The sequence below is a fragment of the Spermophilus citellus genome, assembly GCF_964194105.1.
Source record: "Spermophilus citellus genome assembly, chromosome: 3".
In the NCBI taxonomy this organism is placed as follows: Eukaryota; Metazoa; Chordata; class Mammalia; order Rodentia; family Sciuridae; genus Spermophilus; species Spermophilus citellus.
The window spans coordinates 72,925,679-72,947,708 of NC_138184.1; the positions used below are offsets into that span (position 1 = coordinate 72,925,679).

At 44.4% G+C, this 22,030-nt stretch overlaps 1 protein-coding gene across 13 annotated transcripts in view; it reads left to right on the top strand.

Annotated features, from left to right (window-relative positions):
* Positions 1-3,275: 3,275 nt before the first annotated feature.
* The window catches only part of MED15 (mediator complex subunit 15), a 73,531-nt gene continuing 54,776 nt past the window's right edge, over positions 3,276-22,030 (top strand). For 4 of the 13 annotated variants that reach the window (XM_081283674.1, XM_081283687.1, XM_081283681.1 and 1 more), the window contains exon 1: positions 3,277-3,445. In XM_081283674.1, the coding sequence (XP_081139800.1) occupies positions 3,378-3,445 (68 nt within the window). In that variant the 5' untranslated portion in view covers positions 3,277-3,377. Of the gene's footprint in view, positions 3,446-10,062; positions 10,189-22,030 lie in introns of those variants that run through there. The other 9 variants (XM_081283682.1, XM_081283685.1, XM_081283684.1 and 6 more) reach the window with 5 other exon arrangements.

Below are 22,030 nucleotides of genomic sequence, written 5' to 3' on the forward strand. Positions count from 1 at the left end.
GTCTCGGTGAGTCACTCGCATTTCAGTGTGCACCTGTAATCCTAGCCACTAAAAAGGTTGAGGCAGGAGGATTGCAAGTTCAAGGCCAGCCTCAGCAACTCAAAATAAAAAAAGGTTGGGTGTATAGCTCAGTGGCAAAGTGGCTCTGGGCTCAATCCAGTATTGAAAAAAAAATGTACAAAAGAGTGTAACAGTTACACTGCTTTATGAATATGTGAATAGACTAGAAAATGCTAAATTGGATTCACAATCCCTAAAATATGGAACCAACCAAGGTGTCTAATAGATGACTGGATAAAGAAAATGTGGTGTGTGTGTGTGTGTAATATTTTTCCCCCCAATGGAATATTACTCAGCTTTAAAGAAGAATGAAATTATGGCATTTGCCAGTAAATGGATGAAGCTGGAGAATATCATGCTAAGTGAAATATGCCAATCCAAAAAACCAAAGGCTGAATGTTTTATCTAATATGTGGATGCTATTTCACAATAAGGCAGGAGGCACTAGAGAAGAATAGTGTTACATTAGATTAGGTAGAGTGAGTGAAGGAAGGGAGGGAAGGGGAGGGGACGTACAATAAAACAGACATTATTACTTTATGTATATATGTGACTGGTCAATTTGATTCTATAACATGTACACTCAGAAAAAATGAGAAATTATATCCCATCTATGTATGATATATCAAAATGCATAAATGTATTCTATCATGTACAGTTAATTAAAACAAAATAAAAATACACAAAAAAGTAAATTAAAAAGAAAAAAAGGTGACCTGGCCACGCACAGTGGTGCATGCTAATAATCCCAGCCAGCTAACTGAAAGTTTGAGTCAGGAAGATTGCAAGTTCAAGGCCAGTGTCAGGATCTCAGCAAGATGCTCAACAACTCTGTGAGAACCTGTCACAAAATAAAAGGGACCAGAGATACAGCTCAGTGGTAAAGTGTCCCTGAGTTCAATCCTCAATACGTAAAGAAAAAGGATTTCCTAAAATCGCGAACCACTCTATGGTATGTGAATTATATCACAATTAAAAAATATACAAGCGGGGTGGTGCAGTTAATGTGATCAATCATTCTGGTTGGCCTGGAGCTGAGGTGGTTACAGGAACTCAGCACTTTCAGAACTAAAACCTGCAAAATCCCAGGCAAACCAGGACAAGTTGATAACGCCTAGGTATAATTTTTTTACAAATTATTTTTGGAGAATGATAGCAAAAAAGTTTGAAGATGTGAAAAGCTTTCACATCAATGCAAGATCTGAAACTCTGATGGCAAGAGGGGCTCCTTTGGGGATTTTGGTCACACCCCTCCCACCCCACCTACCCCACCCTTTTCCTGCCTAAGGCTAAGAGACAAGGGGTCTACGTAGTCAGATGGGGCCTAGAATTCAGTGTGCATCATTAGGTGCCAGTATACTTACTCTCTGAAGGTCAAATTTGTATTTACCTTGCTCTTGTGAAGTCACCTCACACCACCCCCAACCCCCTACCTATGAGCACAAGATAAGTCCATCGGTCCAATGTGGAGAAATTTTTTTTTTTTTTAAAGAGAGAGTGAGAGAGGGGAGAGAGAGAGAATTTTTAATATTTATTTTTTAGTTCTCGGCGGACACAACATCTTTGTATGTGGTGCTGAGGATCGAACCCGGGCCGCACGCATGCCAGGCGAGCGCGCTACCGCTTGAGCCACATCCCCAGCCCCAATGTGGAGAAATTTTATCCTCATAAACTTATACTCAGAACCCCAGAATCCTCTCATTCGGCCTCCCACTCACTTTGTTTTGATGTCAGTCCTCCAGGGACCAACTGGGCTGAATATGTTCTCTATAACAGGGACATGAAGAAAGCTCAATATGAAGACTCTGAAAATTAACAAACGTAGTTTGTCACATGCCGCAGTCTTGGCTGGGCACAGAATCACGAGCCACCACACACCTTGTAGATTCAAACAGCAATCTTTATTCCCGAACTCACACCGGCCTCTACACACTTTCTGGGGAAATCCCAGTTCTGCCGCTGCCCAATTCACCTACTCCACGAGGCTTTCTTTTTCTATACTTTTTGAATCTCACGAGAACTCAACGGGAACTCAAGGATCTGGCGTGCCTGAGGCAGCAGAATACACCCTATTCCCCAGCAGGGTACACCTTAAACCTGGAACTTCCCTAAACCCAAGGATGGGATACTCCCTAAAACCTGATCAGCTCTAAACCCAGATCCGCCCTGGTCCTTGAGCAAGGTCACCTTACTAAAGCATACATGCAGGGGCTAGGGATGTGGCTCAAGCGGTAGCACGCTTGCCTCGCCTCCTATGCTTGCGGCCTGGGTTCGAGCCTCAGCACCACATACAAACAAAGATGTTGTGTCCGCCGAGAACTAAAAATAAATATTAAAAAAAATTCTCTCTCTCTCTCTCCTCTCTCACTCTCTTAAAAAAAAAAAAAAAAGCATACATGCAATGTCCCAGCGAATGTCCTCTAAGCAACATGGGGTACGCTGGCAAGGAAATTTTGATGTGTCATTCCTACTTGGCAATGGCCCTCAGCAGTCACAAAATAAAGCCATGATGGAATCTGAGATTACAGGTCCAATGGAAAGAAGCGTCACGTAACTCACTCCTCAGACACAGTTCTGGAAGTCACAGGAAGGCAGGGAACAGAACCTTTCACACAATTGGTGTTCACACCTATTTGATAAAGAAACCCCCTCTTTCTGGAGCAGTAACTAGGGAGGCTGAGACAGGAGGATCACAAGTTCGAGGCCAGCATGGACAACTTAGCAAGATCCTGTCTCGAAATTTTTTAAAGGGATTGGAAATGTAGCTCAGTGGTAAAGTACCCCTGGGTTCGATCCCCCAAAAAAGAAGAAAAAAAAAGAAAGACCCTCTCCCAAGAATTGCTGAAGACATCTGACTGGCAGTTTGTCTGGCTATTCCTGAAGGATTCAGACCTCAAGGACTTGATGAGGCCAAAACACAGTAGGGTCATAGAAAATGTTAAAGGCCAGCCCCTCCAGCGGACAGCACTGGGAGTTCCATGCAGCAACCACTCTCTCCAGCTCCAGACACATACTGTACAGGCCATGAAAGACCGCCGCTCCGGGAGAGGGCGCGTGACTCCCTGATGCCAGGGTCTGGGAAAGTTAACAACAGGTAAGGAGAACTCCAATTCCCGTAGGTCCCCGCGCGTGACTCCATTTCCCACAATACATGCTCTACTTCCGGTGCGGCCAAGGATCCGCGGACGTCTTCCGGGTTTGGGCCTGGCTCTACGGTGGAGGCGGCAGCGGCGGCGGCGGCGGCGGCGGCGGCGGCGGCGGCGGCGGCGGAGGAGGAGGAGGGGTGGGACGCGGCTTGTGGGAACTGAGTTACCGGCATGGATGTATCGGGGCAGGAGACCGATTGGCGGAGCGCCGCCTTCCGGCAGAAGCTGGTTAGTCAAATGTGAGTAGGGGCCGGGGCCGAGGCGGGGGACTGGATGGCCGGACATTCCTTTCTCGCGCGGGGGGCGAGGCCGAGGCTGGACCCGGTTCTAGATCCCGGGCCCGGGAACCTGCGGGGTCTCCAGGGCACCTAGAGATGAAAGGTACTCACGACTTTCGTGAGCCCAAGGGCGTGGCCCTCGGTGGTTACCTCCTCTGTTGGTGGGTAAGGCTGCTTGTTAGCTTTCCAGGTCTGAACTCTGCAAACCATCGAGCCTTGGCTTATGAGTCATCGTCCTGGGCTTTCTCCTTCGTCATTTGTGTGCTTTGGGTGCGGACTTTCCCCCGCTTTGGTTCACACTGGATACGGAAAGGGAAAGAGGCAGCCCGTAGTGGTTTTACCAGGCGTTTCGAGGTTTCTCTTCCAGGAAAGCACTTCAGAATTTTTTTCCGGGGGGGGGGCGGTATATGTAATATACATGGGGAGGGGAAGAAAGTGAGGGTGTGTGTGTGAACTGTGGGCGGTAGGGACTGAGAAGCTAAGGATGACCCGTCAGAGTAGTAGGAACTTGGCCAAAGAGTGGCAGGAAGCGGCTGTCAGGAAGTGATCTTTGATTCTGGAGGAGGGGGTGAAGAACTGGAGTTGGTGTCTCCTCCCAACGGAACTCCAGTCCCTCACCACTGAGTACTTGTTTAATTTAGCAGTTTTTAACTGAGCTTACTGGAGAGTTGTGCTCACCACAAAATTGCCAGAAACACAACCACTGCCCTGGGAGATGGAACTGTCAGTAGAGGAACAGTTCCTTGAAGTGCTCCCTTAGGCTGTGAGTGCTGCAGGGGCTTCTTACAAAGTTGCAGTTAGCCGACCAGGAGCACCCTTGTGGAGTAGGTGATGAACAAACTGAGTCCTAGCAAGGCATGTAGGAGTGTGAAATACTACCATTCCAAGCAGAAGATTGGGGAAATGAGAGCACTTAATTGCATAAAGGACCTTGTTGGGGCTGAGAGTTCTAGGGTTGGGGAGTAAGGAGGTCCTGGATATAATGGATGAGATGACCCAGTGCTGTCATGTTAATGATTGGGAGTGTTGTGCAAAGGAGTTTAGCCTGTATTTGATAGTGGCCTACTTTGAGGTGGTGAAATGCAGGTCGTGTTGGGAAGATCCCCTGAGTCCTTGGAAATGAATCAAGGACAGAAGATAGGCATTTAGGCTGTTTGGGGAGTTTTATTAAGCTCTTGGGGGACACACACCTGTCCTTCATCCTGTTTTCCCCTCTGCTAGATTACTGCCTATCACATGTATCTGTAAAATCGTTGTGGGATGACTTAATTAGACAGGAGATTATAAAGGCCTGCTTAGGGTAGAAACTGAAAGAGGAAGACAGGATTCCAGAGAAAGGGAAGCTTGTGGACAATCCTGGATGACTAACTGGGGGTGGGATGAAACAGTGTGGAAGAAAGGAAGCTGGCTGAATGCTGGGAAACCTTAGTACTGTGGAAGAAGTGGGGACTGTAGTGTTAGTGGCTTCTTGGTATCACCACAGCATAGCCTCTGGAGAGGTCTGCAGACATTGCAGAATCATTGAACAGCATTTTATTGAAGCATTTGAGTTACTTCTAGGTGAAATCTCAAAGGATAACCCCCATCACCAGTCAGGAGAGAGGGCTGGAGAAGTGTCAGAGGGCTGGGGGAACATTGAAAAGTTTCCTTTTGCTGTTGAGATCAACCAATGGATACTTCATAATTCAGTTTCCTTGTGCTTCCAGGAGATCTGAAGTTGTTTCTTTTCCATTTGTGAGGGGCACCTATTGGGGATTGAACCCTCAAAGGTGCCTTACCCCTGAGCTACATCCCCAGCCCTTTTTAATTTTTAATTGAGTTAAGGGTCTTATTAAGTTAACACCCTTATTAGTAAGGGTCTTGTTAAGTTGCTGAGGCTGGCCTTGAACTTGGTTTCCTCCTGCTGCAGCCTCCTGAGTTGCAGGGGTTATAGGCATGCACTACCACACCCTGCTTTTTCTTTTTGCCAGATTGCCGCTTGTGTATTATTTTTACACTACTGCTACAAAAAAATTACACACATTTAGCATCTTGAAACAACATAGATTTATAATCTGGTTATTTCTGTAGGTCAGAAGTTCAGGTAAGCTTAACTGGGTCTTAGAAGACTAAAATCTTAGAAGACTAAAATCAAGATATTGTCAGTATACATTTCTTGCTGGAGGCTCTGGAGTAGAATCTGCTTCCAAACCCATTCAGACTGCTGGCCAAATACACTTCCTTGTGCTTGTAAGACTGAGATGTCCTCTTTCTTTCCTGGCTTTTTGCCAGGGGTCAGTTTTTGTTCCTAGAGGTTGTTCCTTTTCTGTGTGGCCCCTTCCAGCAATGGCCACTTCTGCCACATTTCTAATTTCAGCTAGAGAAAATTCTGTGCTTTTCATAGCTTAATTTAGAATTGGGTTCATTTGGGTACTCTCCTTCAAATCTGTATCCTTTAAATACATCTTCACGGGGGAATTTTTTACATCTGCAGAGTCCCTTTTGACATGTAATGTAGCATATTCACAGGTTCCAGAGATTAGGTCCTGCATCCTTTGGGAGAGAGAGTATTTTAGCACAGCTGGGTATGCAGTTTCAAAGGTGTCCTTCCTAATGTGATGTGGGTGTTTTCATTTCTCAGGTTTGCTTATTTATTTATTTTTTTCTCTAGGTTTCACTTTCCTGGTGTCTTTATTCATTGTGTTCACAAGGTTGAAAAAGAATTTGCATGAGGGTATTTTACACATTTTTAATTTTAACTTTCCCTGGTGTTTATGCTGTTATTTAAAATCAGCTATTTTGGAATTTGTACTTTGAACCCAAGTGATTTATAGTGTATGAAGCAATAAAGCATAGATCTGAATGGTAAAGTGCTTTCGAAGCATATGCAAAGCCCCGGGTTCAGTCCCTAGCATCTCCAAAAAGAAAGCATAGTAAAGAACCAGGGAGGTTTCAATTGAAGGAGCTTACAAAGTATAGGCTAATCAGGCTCCCACTGAGAAGGAGGGATTTTGAGTTGAGACTGCTTAAGAGAGCTCTAATTAGACAGCCTGTGTGAGGAATCTTTTTAGTCTTAGTCCTCCTCTACTGTGTCTAGCTATCTGAGCCTTTCCTGGACTGCAACCTTTCCCTTACGTTCTTTCCATCCAGTCCTTCCTCCCCCAATAGCACAGGTAAGGCTGATGTGCAGTCAAGGGGTTCATGCCACTGCCTATCAGTGACCTTTCCTTAGCATTACAATAAAACTTAAGCTGTCCTACTCTTCAAACCCCTTGTCCTGGCCTAGTTTGTCTTCTCATCTTGTTCCAGACTCTTTGGTTCTTTCAATTCTTGAACATTCTAAGCTCGCTCTCGTGCTTGCTCTCCTTTTTTTTTTTTTTTTAAATGTGTGTGGTGGCAGTGACTGGGAATTGAAACCAGGGATACTGTGTCACAGAGCTGTATCTCCCAGCCTTTTATTTTGAGACAGGGTCTTGCTAAGTTTCACAGGCTGGCCTCGAACTTTTGGTCCTCCTACCTCAGCCTTGTGACTGGCTGGGATTAAAAGGTGTGCATCCTGCCCCTGGTCTCTTTTTATTTATTTATCTTTAAGGGCTGGGTATTGAACCCAGTATTTTGTTCATGTTCATACTAAGTACACACTCTCCTGCTGAGCTATACTCCCAGTACCTATTCATTTTTTAAACCTGTATTATCAAGAATGTAAGGTATTCATAGGTAAGATTTCTCCCCATTGATTTCATGACCAGCAGCTTCTCTGTTTCGGTATCAAATACTCAGGATCCTTTCCTAAGTGGCCCCCCGTAAAGCCTAATGTGGTTTACCCCCTCAGATAGGTCTTTTTTTTTTTTTTTTTTTTTTTTTTTTTTGGTGCCAGGGATTGAATCCAGGGCCTTGTGCATGCGAGGCAAGCTCTCTACCAACTGAGCTATATCCCCAGCCCCTCAGATAGGCCTTAATTGCTCTTTTAGTTTCCCAAGGTACTCTAGTCCTCTGCAATTTGGAAGAGTGCAGGAGGAAGTATTTCCCTGGGGGCTGCATGAGCCACTTCTCATAGGATAGTGGCGTTCTTTACCTGAAATAGCATATGTGATGAAGGTCTGGAATCCCCACTTTCTCCACTTCTTAGCCTAGTAATCTTGGGCACTACTTGATCTTTCTGGATTGTGTCCCTCATCTGTGAAAGGGTAGGAGTCCTACTCTTATAGTGGATAGTGGGATAGTGGGAAGGACAATGAAGAAATACCTCTGTGCAAGCCATTACAGAGGTTTGGGAACTCAGTGCTAAGCTCTCTGTTTCTTCCTGTGCTTTTGCAGAGGTAGGAGATTTTGTAGTAGGGAAGGTGATACCTTGAGCCTGGTTAAGGGACTCATTGACACTTAAAGGAGCCTGTAGGGACAGCGTAGTTGGAAAACTGTTGTAGGTTCAGATTGGCTCTTCATTGACCACTCATTCTTCCTGAAGAGACCTCAGGAGAAATGACCTTTAGAGACCCCTGAACTGGCCTTTTTGGGATTGGGCCTTCTTGAGGGATTATTGGGTTAATGCTAGTAGTGGGTCTTTGGTCTACAGGCTATAGTGACTAGTGCAGTGCCTAACTCAGAGTAGGTTCACAGAAAGTATGTAAGCAGTGAGTGAATGAAAGGACTTTATCAGTCATTTCCCCAGTTCTTTTAAATTTTCCTGGGCTGGGGCTGTGGCTCATTGGTAGAGCACTTGCCTAGCACGTGCGAGGCACTGGGTTCGATCCTCAGCACCACATAAAAATAAACAAGTAAAATAAAGATTTGTGTCCAACTTCAACTAAAAAAAAATATATATATATATTAAATTTTCCTGCCATCTTACTCTTGAGGCTTTTATTCCTCTCCATAGCAGATTGTTTTTGGGACTGAACAGAATGAAGAGGGGAGGAAACACAGTGAAGGGGGCTCTGTATTGGGGCTGGTGAAGTGCCAGGAAGGGTTCAGGAGAGCATGGGTAAGCCAAGGGCAAAGGTCAGCTACCTCTTCCAGTAAAGCATCAAGGGAAATAATGATCTGTAGGTTTTGCACCTAGGATATATGGAGAGTTTGGCCTGGAACACAAGCAGAAAGTCAAGTACTCTTTAGTGAGAAGGAACAAAACAAGGATCAAAGAAAACAAGCAAAGGAACAGCAACTTTCAAGGGTCTGGGGGCAGGGGGTGTTCAAAAGTATGGGGAGTATACCCTTAAACTTGGAGGTCCAGATCCTACTTGTGGGTCAGAAGCCAACAGGTTTTAGTGGGACTTTTTCCTGTGGCTATTCCCAGTTGGGCCTCCCAATATCCCTATGCCAGTCTGGCCTTTATTTTCCAGTGGGAAGGCCGCTGAGTCACTCTGCCTTCTTCATGGTCTTTGGTGGTTTAAGGGAATATGCTGGCTTATAGCTGTTTGTGTACAACCCATTGCTAGATATCTTCTCTCAGAAGCCAGGAGCTTTGTTCCTCTGATTACCTCTATAGTGCCAGGGCCCTAATAGCACTGCTTCCAGTGGGCAATCAGGAAGTGATTGTTAAACTTCTAGACTAGTAGTGACGTGATTGAAGGAAAGTAAGCTCTCATTCCTGAGCCTTTCTGCTCAGGAGTTGGGGGCTTTCTCAGCAAAAGCACTAGCAGCTGAAATGCAGGGATGTGTTGTGCTAAGCCCTGTGGCATGAGTTGACATATGTGATTCATCATTTATAAGATAAGAGAAGAAGCCACTGCTGCTTGTAATTGCTCTGAATGTTACAAATGAATGCTTATAGGACTATAGCAAGAAAAGAGAGGCAAATTACCTTTTAATCTTAGAAAGAGAGGTTGTGTCCATCTGAAGGACTGGTGGGAGGAACAGATTGAAATTAACCAGAGCCCCATGTACTGGGGAACTCTGATAGAGGAGCCTATTGTGGGGTGGACTTCCTGTTTATAATTTTAGCAACTCTCCATGGGTTTTTGTACCCCAAAAAGTGGAAAAAGGGGCCTAGCCACATGTTTCAGGCAGCCCCTGAGCTCCTTTTGTAAATGACCCCACCTACCTACCATAACTATGTGTCTTTAAATCCATTCCTGACCTAGGTCTTTGATCTATTACTACTGTTTGTGACTGTATGGCTGTGGCTAGGTGAAAATCCATGCTGCGCATTGTGAGATCAGGAGATCCATAACCATATGATTATTTACCTGCCAGTGTCATGGTAGGGCCTGAGGGTACCTTCCCCCATTAAATTGTTCCTTTGGACAGTTATTATGGTTGTATATTAAGGAAAAATTATAAAGAATTCTAATGAGTTTTTAAAAATTCAAGGTGAAAAATTAAAATCATAAAACCAAGTAGAATTGTCTATATACCCACCACTCAGCTTCTGACAGTCACCAACTCTTTTTTCTCCTATTTGCCCTCCCTCCAGTTGTTTTGATGCTTTGGATGTTTTAGTAGTTGTCTCTTGCCTGTAGGTTTGATTTTGAGTCTCCATTCCTCCTCCAGGGTCTGCACCTGCCTGCTCCATCCCCACCCCTTCCTGCATCCTACCAGGCTGATGTGGTTCCTCAGATGAGCATATCTCTTGCCCCCCCCCCCCCCCCCCCCCCCCCCCCGCTGTTCTGCATCCAGTTTGTTCTCCTGCCTGAAAGACTTGTTCTTCTGAGGCTGAGCTGTATAGTTCTCCTCCTAGGAGTCTGGTCCTCCCCCACACTCCACTCTCTGCTCTACTCAAATGCTAGGTGAAGAGATACTCATTTGCACTTGCATTGTTTGAAGGCTTGTCTTCCACTAGTCTGAACTCCTTAGGGCAGGTACAGGATGAATGTTTTTGGAATTAGTATCAATTCCTGTTACCATGAGTAGGTAACACAGGATTTTTGGATCCATCCACAGCAGGTTTCCTGAGCATCAGCATGAGCCTTTTTGGGTGTTGGGGTAATGGGGAGCTCACCTCCTGAGTCATTCATCTAGAGATGGCAGTAACTTTTTTTTTGTTTGTTTGTTTGTTTTTATTGGTTGTTCACAACATTACAAAGCTCTTGACATATCATATTTCATACATTAGATTGAAGTGGGTTATGAACCCCCAATTTTACCCCAAATGCAGATTGCAGAATCACGTCGGTTACACATCCACAATTTTACATAATGCCCTATTAGTAATTGTTGTATTCTGCTACCCTTCCTATCCCCTACTATCCCCCCTCCCCTCCCCTCCCCTCCCCTCCTCTCTCTCTACCCCATCTACTGTAATTCATTTCTCTCCTTGTTTATTTTCCCATTCCCCTCACAACCTCTTATATGTAATTTTGTATAGCAATGAGGGTCTCCCTTCATTTCCATGCAATTTCCCTTTTCTCTCCCTTTCCCTCCCATCTCATGTCTCTGTTTAATGTTACTCTTTTCTTCCTACTCTTCCTCCCTGCTCTGTTTATAGTTGCTCTCATTATAACTTTGTATCAAGATACAGGTAAACCAACAAAATTAATTGGACACATATAAATTAGGATCTTTTTTTTTTTTTGGAAAACCCTTTAGTAGTGACCTTAAAGGTCCATTTCCTAAGGCATTTCCTCCAGGAATGTTACCTAGGAGTGTTCAAAGCTTGATGGTGATGAGAATGCAGTGATCATTGCTTCATCATCATCTGAGTGGGACATTTGAAACAAAGAGGGAGGGAGCTTGGTTAGCTCTGTTGTAGCTGCAGATGATGGTTTCCGTGCTGCTGGTGGTAATGACATGGGAGCCCTCCATAATGTGTAAATATCAACATTAACCTATCACCAAGCAGGTTGTGTGATATAAGCTGAGTTTTTAAAAATGAGCATCATCAGCTGATGATGAGTGATTTTAATTTTCCTTGTAATTTTCAGTATGTATATGTGCAAAAGTATTTATTTTTGGGGTACCAGGGATTGAACTCAGGTGCACTTGACCCCTGAGCTGCATCCCCAGTCCTATATTGTATTTTATTTAGAGATAGGGTCTACTGAGTTGTTTAGTACCTCAGTTTTGCTGAGGCTGGCTTTGATCCTCTTGTCTCAGCCTCCTGAGCTGCTGGGCATTCAGGCATGTGCCACCACACCCATCCAAAAGTATTTTTGCCAAGAAAGAACATACGTTCCTTTTGTAATTGAAAATATGTTGACATGATGGACTCCATACTAGGGTGGCCACAATTAGCAATGTGATGTGGGAAGTCACTGTATGCTTTGCATTCAACCTAGGTAACCTCCCTCACCTAGGCTCTCAGTTTCAGACCAATTCTACTTTGTCTACCCCTGCAGAGGAGTTTGAGGCCCTTTCCCTTTCATTCATAAACTGTCCTTCCAACTAATCCTATCATGCTGGCTCAAGAATCCTGTATCACACTGTGCCTTCCTGGACCCCATTGTGGCCAGCTCACCTCATTTCTTGTGGAATCTCTCTTCCCTTGTCAAGTTTTAACCTTGGCCTCACCCCCTCTTGATGATCCCCAGTGGCTCACCTCACAGTGTTTCCTACTACCTCAGTTTACAGAGTTCTTATCGTGCCTTCTGACATGAAATTCACATATTTAAATTTTTTTTGTGAATTTGTGCTATTTTTACATTTATTGCAGTGCTGGCTTCTCCTATAACCTACCAAGGTTGGGGCCATTAGTGCTACTTAAACTCTGATCACTTCTAATTTTGACCACCACCCCCCCCTTTTTTTTTTTGGTACTGGGATTGAACTCAGGTGCATTCAACCACTGAGCCACATCTCCAGCCCTATTTTGTATGTTATTTAGAGACGGGGTCTTACTGAGTTGCTTAGCACCTCGCTGTTGCTGAGGCTGCCTTTGAACTCGTGATCCTCCTGTCTCAGCCTCCTAAGAGGCTGGGTTTACAGGTGTGCATCACTGCCTGTGGCTTGATCTCTTTTTTCATTGAGATATTTATTATTTTTATTTTTGGACCCTGGGATGCTTTACAACTGAGCTATATCCCTAGCCCTTTTTATTTTCTATTTCTGGACAGGCTAAGTTGTCCAGGCTGGCCTCAAATTTGTAATCCTTCTGCCTCAGCCTCCCAAGCACTGAGATTGCAGATGTGCTCCACCTGATAGGTTTAGACATTGATTTAAAGACAGAGGAGAGTAAGGACTTTTTCTAGGTGATTCTATTTAATAGATAAGCAAAATGAATACCTAATTCTGGAGAATAAAAGGAAATAAAATAAGAACCAAGTCTTGTTTAATCATCTCTAAACCACTGCTCCATCAGGGAGATGCTTACCTCAACTTCCATAACGAATCTGTGTCTCAGATGTGGGACTGTTAATAAAGACCCTATATTGAATGAATTAAGTATCTTAAGGTGAAATAACTGTTATTTAGGGTAGTGAGTCTTTGGAAGAGATACCTAACCTTTTCTCTAAGCCCCATATCTCCATTTTGAACTTTTTATTTTGAGACTGTTTCAAATATAGGGAGAGTTGTAAGGATAGTAAAAACGTTGACTGTGCCTTTCCCCAGGTTTCTGCCTCATTCTCATTTATGCCATTTTCCTATGCTTCTGTGAATGCTATCTTGCTCCCTGGTACCTCCTTTGGTCCCTGCTTCCTGTTAGCCCTTGGCCCCACAAGCTTCTTTTCACTTGCTGCCTGAGAATGTGCCCAAGGGGGTAGGGGTGGGGCAAGTAGGGAGATGGAGTGAAGTGTGACTGGGCTGTAGGGCAGCTTTTGAGCTGTACCCCTTATATTTGGTCTAGGAGAAGGATTAGCAGGGCAACATGGGAGGGGCTTCTGGTCCAAGTGCTGGAAAACTAGAAAGACCTCCACCTCCAGGGTACTGCTTTTTGCAACCTGTTTCCCTTGCTTCTTCCTGTGTCAGCTGGGCTCTGGGGGCGGGCTGGGCAGTGCTTGTTGGTTGAGAAATGACTTGTCCCTTCTTCCCTCCTGCCCTTCTGTTCCGCTTTTCTCTCTTTCTAGCTTCCTTTCAGTCCTCCTTATCAGAGATGACCTTTGAAAAAGGGATCTGCTTGCTGTGTGGGATGGATCCCCTCTTGTGAAGTAGAAAGAACTCAGGGTTTGCCTTCAGAAGCCCTGATGGGTCACCTTACATATTGACAGTTTGCTTTGATTCATACAAGAGAGAAGTCCTTGCCAAGTGCCCTGTGGTAGGAATTCAGGCAAAAGAGGCCATTCAGGTCCCAACTGAAGGATGGAGTAGAGTCCTGGGACCCATGGCTCAGCAGCTCTTCCTTATTTCAGGTAGTACTTATATTAAGGTATAACATACCTACTACAGTGAATGACATAAAGACTCCAGTCTTCTGATGACATATCACATTTGTCCATGTTGCGAGCCACTGCCCAGATCTGCACTTTGGACAGGCCCTTACATACAGCCAGGGCAAATCCAGACCCACTCCTCTGACTTTGTTAGCCAGGGAGACCTTTGACTTATTCTTTTTTTTTTTAATATTTATTTTTTAGTTGTAGGTGGACATAATATCTTTATTTTTATGTGGTGCTGAGGATCGAACCCAGCGCCTCACACATGGTAGGTGAGTGCTCTACCCCTGAGCCACAACCCCAGCCCTTTGACTTATTCTTAAACTTCCTGTCATCAGCATCACATCAGGTGATCTTGGGTCTGACCTCTTTCATGCAGCATCATATCTGTGAAATTCAGCAGGGTTTTGGGGGGGTTTCTTTTTTTTTTTCTTTCCCTTTTTTTGCGAGGGGGTACTAGGGATTGAACCCAGCGGTGCTGTATCACTGAGCTATATACCCAGCCCTTTTTATTTTGTGACAGGGTTCTTGCAAAGTTGCTGAGGGGCTTACGGATTTGCTGAGACTTGCCTTGAATTTTTGGTCCTCCTACTTCAGCTTCTTGAGTCTCTGGGATTACAGGCATGCACCACCATGCCTGACTTTATTCTTAATTTACATTGGAGTTAGTTCCAGTTGTTGGCTGCATGAAGGCAGCACCAAGAATGGCACCAGTGTTGTCTTCTGCTGGAAGACATGCACTTAATTCTCTGGGCTGTGCATGTTGGGGCAAGGGTGGGGTGGGAGGATAGGTCAGGAGTATGTGGCCTTTGGCATATTTACAGAACAGTTTTCCCAAGTGGTGGCAGTATACATTCTCATAGGAGTGTGGGAGAATTCTACTTGCTTGACATTTGTGCCCGCACAGTTGTTGATTTTGAATACACACTCAATTTTGAGACCTCCTGGGTGCAAGTGACTATAGAATTGGAAAGGATGGTTTAGGAGAGAGAGTCTGTAAAGGAAGGGGTGGTAGGATTTGGTGTTCATGAGTATGCACATGTGTGGGTGTGCATGCATGCACAAGCTTGCAAGAGAGAGGGAGACACAGGAATGCACCCCTACAGTGAAGGAGGCCTGCTCCTTTACTGATTCTGAGAGGTGGTACAACGTGATGATGTTGGAAGTAGTGCTCACCCTTTTAAGAAGAAATGCACAGTGGGAGGTGCAGCATCCAAGCCTGAAAGAGCAGTCCTCTGAAGGAGCAAGTGGGGGTGGAGTTTCCTGGAGGCTGGGTTGAAGCCCATCTGTCCAGCTGGAGTGGGCAGGGCAGAGGCCCCTGGAGGAAGGTTGCAGCAGGCAGAGCAGATGTGGAGAAGAATTGTGAAGTGAGAGGATGGGCACAGTGCAGTCTGGAAGAAGCTGCTCAGCAGTCACAGCAGCCTTGGCCCTGTTTGTCCCTCCTGTTTTGGTCAGTACATTCAGGACTTTGGGTGTAGTACTTTATTTCTTTCCAGATAACATTGTAGAGGATTGAAAAACAGGAAGGTGTTATCCATAATCTCTCCACCCAGACATGGCCATTACTGGCATATTGATGTATTTCCTTCAGCCCTATGTGTACATGTAACTTTATATAAGTATGTGTGTGTATGTATGTATGTATATATATATATATATATATATATATATATATATATTTTTTTTTTTTTTTAAGTAGAACTAGGCTATTGAGTCCAGTTTTGACTGCTTGTGTCCTTTCCCTGAGTGGGCTGTGCCTGGTGTGTTCACAAGAGCTGTGGACCATGCACAGCCATGGGCTTACTACTTTGGGGGGGGGGGGAGTTACATCATGGACATTAAAAAAATTTCCAGAAGTAGAGATAATAGAAAATTGGTTTCCCAAGTTCTTTGAGAGGTAGTAACATTTGGCTAGTGTTATTTCACCCTCCCTGCCCTATCCTTTCCTGGACTTGTGGTCCTCTTACTTCAGCTTTCAGTTTTAAGTTGCATCCCAGATACCATATGATTTCAGCTGTATGTGCTTGAGTGCAGATCTCTGAAAAATAGGGCTCCTGCCCCAAACCATAAAACTGTGTGGGGTAAGCATTTTTATACATCTTGGGTTGCAGAGCATATATATCTCTGCCATGTGGTTGTCTGATGGCAAGTGAGGTGTGCTGGAACTGGGGCAACACCAGGCTAGCACCAGGACAGGGGATCACAAGACCTCTCTCTTGGTTCCTTTGAGGAACCAACAAATAGGATTAAATGTCAGAAGTCTTCTGACCCAGCTCGAATAAGAACATGCCATTCTAAAGGCAACAGTCTCTTCTTTAGGCTAGTTCTTTCATTGATCTCATTCATCCAGAGTACTTGGGAGAAGTACTTGGGAGGAGTTTGAAGGGGAAGTATTATAGTCTGATATTGGTATGAATAGAAAATTTCTCTCTGCAAGACCAAAATCCCCATTCCTATACATAGAAGGATATTTAAATTATGAAATACATATTTTTAAAAATTATTTGTATATATTTATATGCAGTGCTGAGAATCGAACCCAGGGCCTCACACATGCTAGGCAAGCGCTCTACCGCTGAGCCACAATGCCATTCCTACATACACACACACACACACACACACATTTATTTAGTTGTAGTTGGACACAATACCTTTATTTTTATGTGGTGCTGAGGATCGAATCTAGTTCCTCTCACATGCTAGGCGAGTGCTCTACTGCTGAGGCACAACCCCAGCCCCCCCCACATATATTTTTATCTTGTGAAAAGCACTTGTGTTTCCTCACCCTCCACCCGCCACCCAGTTTTTTTTTTTTTAAGAGAATTTTAATATTTTTTAGTTTTCTGCGGACACAACATCTTTGTTTGTATGCTGAGGATCGAACCTGGGCCACACGCATGCCAGGCGAGCGAGCTACCACTTGAGCCACATCCCCAGCACCCCCGCCCCCTGTCCAGTTTTAAGGCATGAACCCAGACATGGCCATTGCTAAATTATGGAAGTTGGCCTTGAACTTGCAATTTTATCTTAGCCTCCTGAGTTGCTGGGATTATAGGCTTATGCCACCATGCCCAGCAACACTTGTGTTTCTTCAAAAAGTCAAGGAATTGAATTGCAGATGTTTGCTAACAAAGGGGAGGAAGAAGTTGTGGTCGGTTTTATATAGTTTGGCTGCCATACCCATCTACCTGTGTGGTCCAGAGGCTGTCTTTGCTTTGGTTACAGTTGGTGATCAAACAATTGGTGTTTCAACATTTCGACCCTCACAGGTGAAACCACCTGGGCATTGAGGTGGTAAATTGGCTATAGGATCAGGAGAAGGCTAAGGGTAGCACAGAATGCTTCTATATAGCTCTCTGGATATTCAGTAAAGGTCAGAAGACTGGATGAGAACCAAATAAAGGACAGAGAAGGAACTTTTCTATCAGGATGTGGTAAAGCATTGGAGCTGCAGCCAGAAGGTACCTCTCAAGTGTGTGGATGGTGCATTGGCCTTTATCCCTATGAACTCCTACTCTCTGATTGTGCAGCCACTTGAATAACTAATGAAGAAGCTTTGTATTTCTATTCTTTCAGTGTTGGTGGAAACAGGAAGGCTTAGAAAGGTGAATCACACTTTTTTTTTTTTTTTTAAATCCTGGGCAATGATTGAACCCAGGGGTGTTTTATTCCATTGCCAGTCCTGAAATAGGATCTCACTCAGTTATGTAGGGCCTTGCTAAGCTACTGAGGCTGGATTTCAATTTGTGATCCTCCTACCTCAGCCTCCTAAGCTTCCTAAGGATTACAGGCATGAGCTACCATGCCCTTTCTTAATAATAGCTATCATCCATTTATTATTTCTCTTAGCACACTTTTTTCCTCTTAAGAACAAAAAGGTATTATAGTTCACATTTGCTCTGGTCAAACAAATTCTGAAATTTGGGGACTCCAGCTTGAACTCCTGGGGTCCCTATCTCTGTGGCACACTTTTTTATGTACATTGTGTCATTTAATTTTTACTTACCATAGATTTTGTCAAAGTAATATATGCATGTAAGTTGCAAAATTCAAGACTTTTATAAGACACTGAAGTTGTTCCTTACTCAGTGAATCCTCCCCAGAGACAATGACCACCTTTGACTCTTGCTGTTTCTTCTGGCATATGCCCTTGATTTTCAGTAATATGCATATGCTGCTACCTTTATCACTTTTATGAATGTTATGAATTATCTGTTGTTGATTTGCACTGTATTCCCTATACACTGCTATTATCTCTGCTTCTCCTCCCTCATCCTCCCACTATTTTACTTTCTGGGTAAATCAGTAATGAATGTTCACATTTTATGCCTACACAAATGATACAGCTGAGCATAGTGGCATTCTGCAGTTGATCATTTCACACTTCCCCCAGGGGGAAAATGTATTTTAAAAACTGCCCAGTTTTAGCAGGGAGTGGTGGTGCACTCCTTGTAATTCCAGTGTCTTTGGGACTGAGGCAGGATGATTGCAAATTCAAGCCAACCTGGGCAATTTGGAGCCTGTTTTAAAATAAAATGTAAAGGACTGGGAGTGTAGCTTGCTGATAGAGTGGTTGCCTTGTCTGTGTGAGACCCCAAGTTCAAGCTTCAGTAACACACACACACACACACCTAATCTGTGAATGTCATGTTAGCATGCATCAATGAGGATTCTGTAAACTCTGAGAGTAGGAACCACCATGGTTTCAATCCCTAGTATTGCCAAAAAAAAAAAAAATAGAAATAAACCTGCCCAGTTTTCTGTGTGCCTGTTGCTAATTCTTCTGATATCTTTCAGTTGCTTCTCAGCACAGTTCTCCCCAGGCTCTATATGATGAGCTCTATGTCAGTTACAGTTCTTTCCCAAAACCTCCTTTCTGGAGCCATTCAGGTAGTGGCCACAGGTATGATGAGGACAGTTCTCATTGGTCTTATCTCTCCATTTGCACAGCTCCAGCCTGTGGTTTATGTGTGTTTTGTTTCTTGTTTCTTATATTCTGTGTCTCATTCTTGGTGGTTCCCTTTCTTATTCTTCTAGTTTCCTGGAAAAATGCTCATGGGAGTTAACTTTCCAGAGACCATGCCAGTTTGGGTGCATTTTGACTTCTCAAGATTAAATTGCCTTCTTTCTTTTCTTTCCTTTTTGGAGGTGCAGCTTCTCTGTGTTTCCCAGGCTGGCATCAAATTCTTAGGCTCAGGTGATCCTCAGCCTCCCAAGTAGCTGCAGTTAGAAGCATGTACCACTAGTACACCCAGTATGCTGGAGAATTTAGATGCGTGTTCCACTGCTATGCCAGCTGAGTTCTTCACCTTAAGGGTCTGTGGTGCTGAGCCTCAGGATGATCTACCATGTTCCCCAAACTTAAGTGCTGCCCTTTGGGGGAAGTTCCTCTAAGACATTTTAGGGGAATCTAATTCTTTTCACTTTTTAGGCTGACTCTAATGTGTGAATGTTGGCTCTTTGGGCTGCCTTCTCCTTTTCTTTTATCCATTTCTTTGTCTTTGAGCTCTGCTCTCTTGCTAATTTCCTCCAAATTATCTCTAACTTTTCCCTTTTTATAGGATTCTTTCTTTTTTAGTGAATGCAGCACAATCTTATCTCTATTTCTACATTTTATTTTTTCTGCTGAGTTTTTTTTTAATATTTATTTTCAGTTATTGAGAACTTTTTTTATTTATTTATATGCGGTGCTGAGAATTGAACCCAGTGCCTCACATGCCACATGCCAGGCAAATGCACTACTGCTGAGCCACAGCCTCAGCCCCTCTGCTGAGTTTCTTTTACCTCCTATTTACTCTCTCCTTCTGGTGTTTTTATCTGCGTGTTAGGGCATCCACTAGCTCCTGGTTGACATTGCACTCTTAAGAGGTGAGCTCCAAGGTTGAGGCCAAGTGGTCTCTCAGCAGGTGAAGCCTGTTAACTGAAGTTTTGCTAGAGGCTCATCTGGGTACAGGTTATATCTGAGTCCTTCCTCCAGGGTATGGTCTTCCAGACACAGGGAAAGGGCTGGTTGGAAGGCAGATCTCTGTTGTTAGTGTGGATTAGGTCACTGAGTCAGCCCTCTCTGTATCCTAACTGCCTTCTCAACTGGGTAGACTGATCTCCCTCTCCAGTTTATGCTTTTCCAGAGAGTAAACTTCCAGTGGTCTCCTGATGGATTGGTTACACATGGTGTGAAGTGGGAAGGGAGTTCAGGAATAGCACATAAGGAAATTGGATTGCCAGAGCCACTGTCTCAAATGCCAGGGCTGGACTTGAGCAACTGAAAACACTGAATATTAGAGACACCTTTCCCTTATTTCTCCTATTGATCAGTGGTATAAAGGTGGTAGACATCTTTTTTACTATGGCAAAATCTTTTTTTCCTTTATGGGGTCTACTTCTGGTGACATCGCTAGGAAAACCTTCATCATCCTGATATTATATAACTTCCTCTGTTGTCTTCTAGAATACCTTATGATTTGAGGTTTTAAATACATGGGGTGAAGGATCCCATGTGCGAGCTCCAGGCTTCTGTTTTGTGTGAGGAAACAGACTGTCTTCATATACAGGTGGCAATTTACCAGCTGGCCACTTTAATGGGGTGAGGTGGGACTGGCAGAAATTCCTCCTGTACCACCAGAGGTCATTGACTCACGAGTGTTGTAGTTCTTAGAATTAGAAGAAACCCACAGAGGTTTCCTTTGGGAAGAACATAACATCTTTCACACAAATGGATGGGAGAAAGCCTCTTGTTCTAAGGTCAGGCAGGTAAGTCAGTGATCCAGGAAAAACAGAATCTTCTTGTGTTATGTACTCGCAGGAGACCAGACCAGTAGACGCTCTTGAGAATTCATGCTTCCCTCAGTAGTGGGGAAGAAGGTCAACCAGGGAAAGGGACCCAGCAGTGCCAGGGGCAGTAGTGGAGAAAGTAGGATCGAAGAGGCCTCATGAGAAGTAAAAGAGCCCTTCATTGGGAACTGGGACCCTCGGAGCGGAGTTTGAAAGAAAAAAAATCAAGGATCAGGGGCAAGGGGAAGCCAGCTATCATTGTACCTGTGGGAACGCCCTTCCCTCCAGTTGCTGTGGAGCTGGCATTGTGATTTTATGTGCCAGGTGACTCAGAGTACCAGCAGGGGAGCAACCCTGCCCAAGGGAGCCACAAGTACTTGCTAGTTCCTCACCACCTGGAAAGGAGCAACACCAAATCACTGTGCAGTGGCTCTGTTTTGGAATGTTGTCTTACTATACCATCCAGCAGGTTGTTTTCTGACTTCTTTCTTTTTTTTTTTTTTTTTTTTTTTAGTTGAAGATGGACACAATGCCTTTATTTTACTTATTTTTATACGGTGCTGAGGATTGAACCCAGTGACTTACCCATGTGAGGCAAGCACTCTACCACTGAGCTACTCTCCTAGCCCTCTGACTTCTTTAACATAAACTTAGTGTTTCCTGTGTGTCCAAGTACCTTAGAAATTAACTGCTATCATCCTGAGAGCAGCCTTTGCAGGGAAGACACAGTAACACTGTGACTTGGGTTTGGGGATAGACTGGCAGCCAGCCCAGAGCAGGGCCTGCTTACCATAGGCCTCACTGGCATTAGCACACCTTGAGTTTTATGTCCATATGTATTCTCCCAAGGCATTCAGTTTGACTTGGTTTTCTGGTTTTGTTTTCTTTATCATACAGCGATTTAGATAACAAGAACTAAGTCAGGATTCTCATTGATAAATTGGGTTTTCAAATTTAGATACAGGGAACAACAGGCCCATGCTGGACAGAAGCTGTGCCAGCTGGGCCTCACACTGTGGTCTCTGTGTGCACCATTCTTCTGTCTTCAGCTCTTCAGAGGTCTCTAGAGATGCCATATTTGGATGCATGGAGTAATTCAATACCCAGAGCTAGGCAGTGGCCAGACTAGAATTAAAGTCCATGCCCTTCCTACTCTGCCTACTTCCTTCCAGGCCCAGCTGCCCTGTGCCTCCACCCACCCCAGTACATGCCATTCCCCAATCACCCTGACCTTCACTACTTGGATGTGCTTGTTTGGGTTTTGATTCCCCCAGTGCCTGCCATGTTGTATTTTACTTTTACGTATCATATCCCATGAATGTGCATGGCCTGTTATCCAACCCTGAGGTGGATGCCCTTGTTTCTGCCCTTAGGGTGTTGATAGTATAGTGGGAGCAACAGACAGGAACCAGTGATTCCTACAGGATGTTTCACAGATGACTACAGGGTTTCTGTGAGGCAGAGAGCAGGGGCGGCAGGTGGGAGGTCCCAACAAGGCTGGTACAATGTTCAAGCAGTGTGCATAGCAGCCAGTCACTGTTCCCAGGGCCCT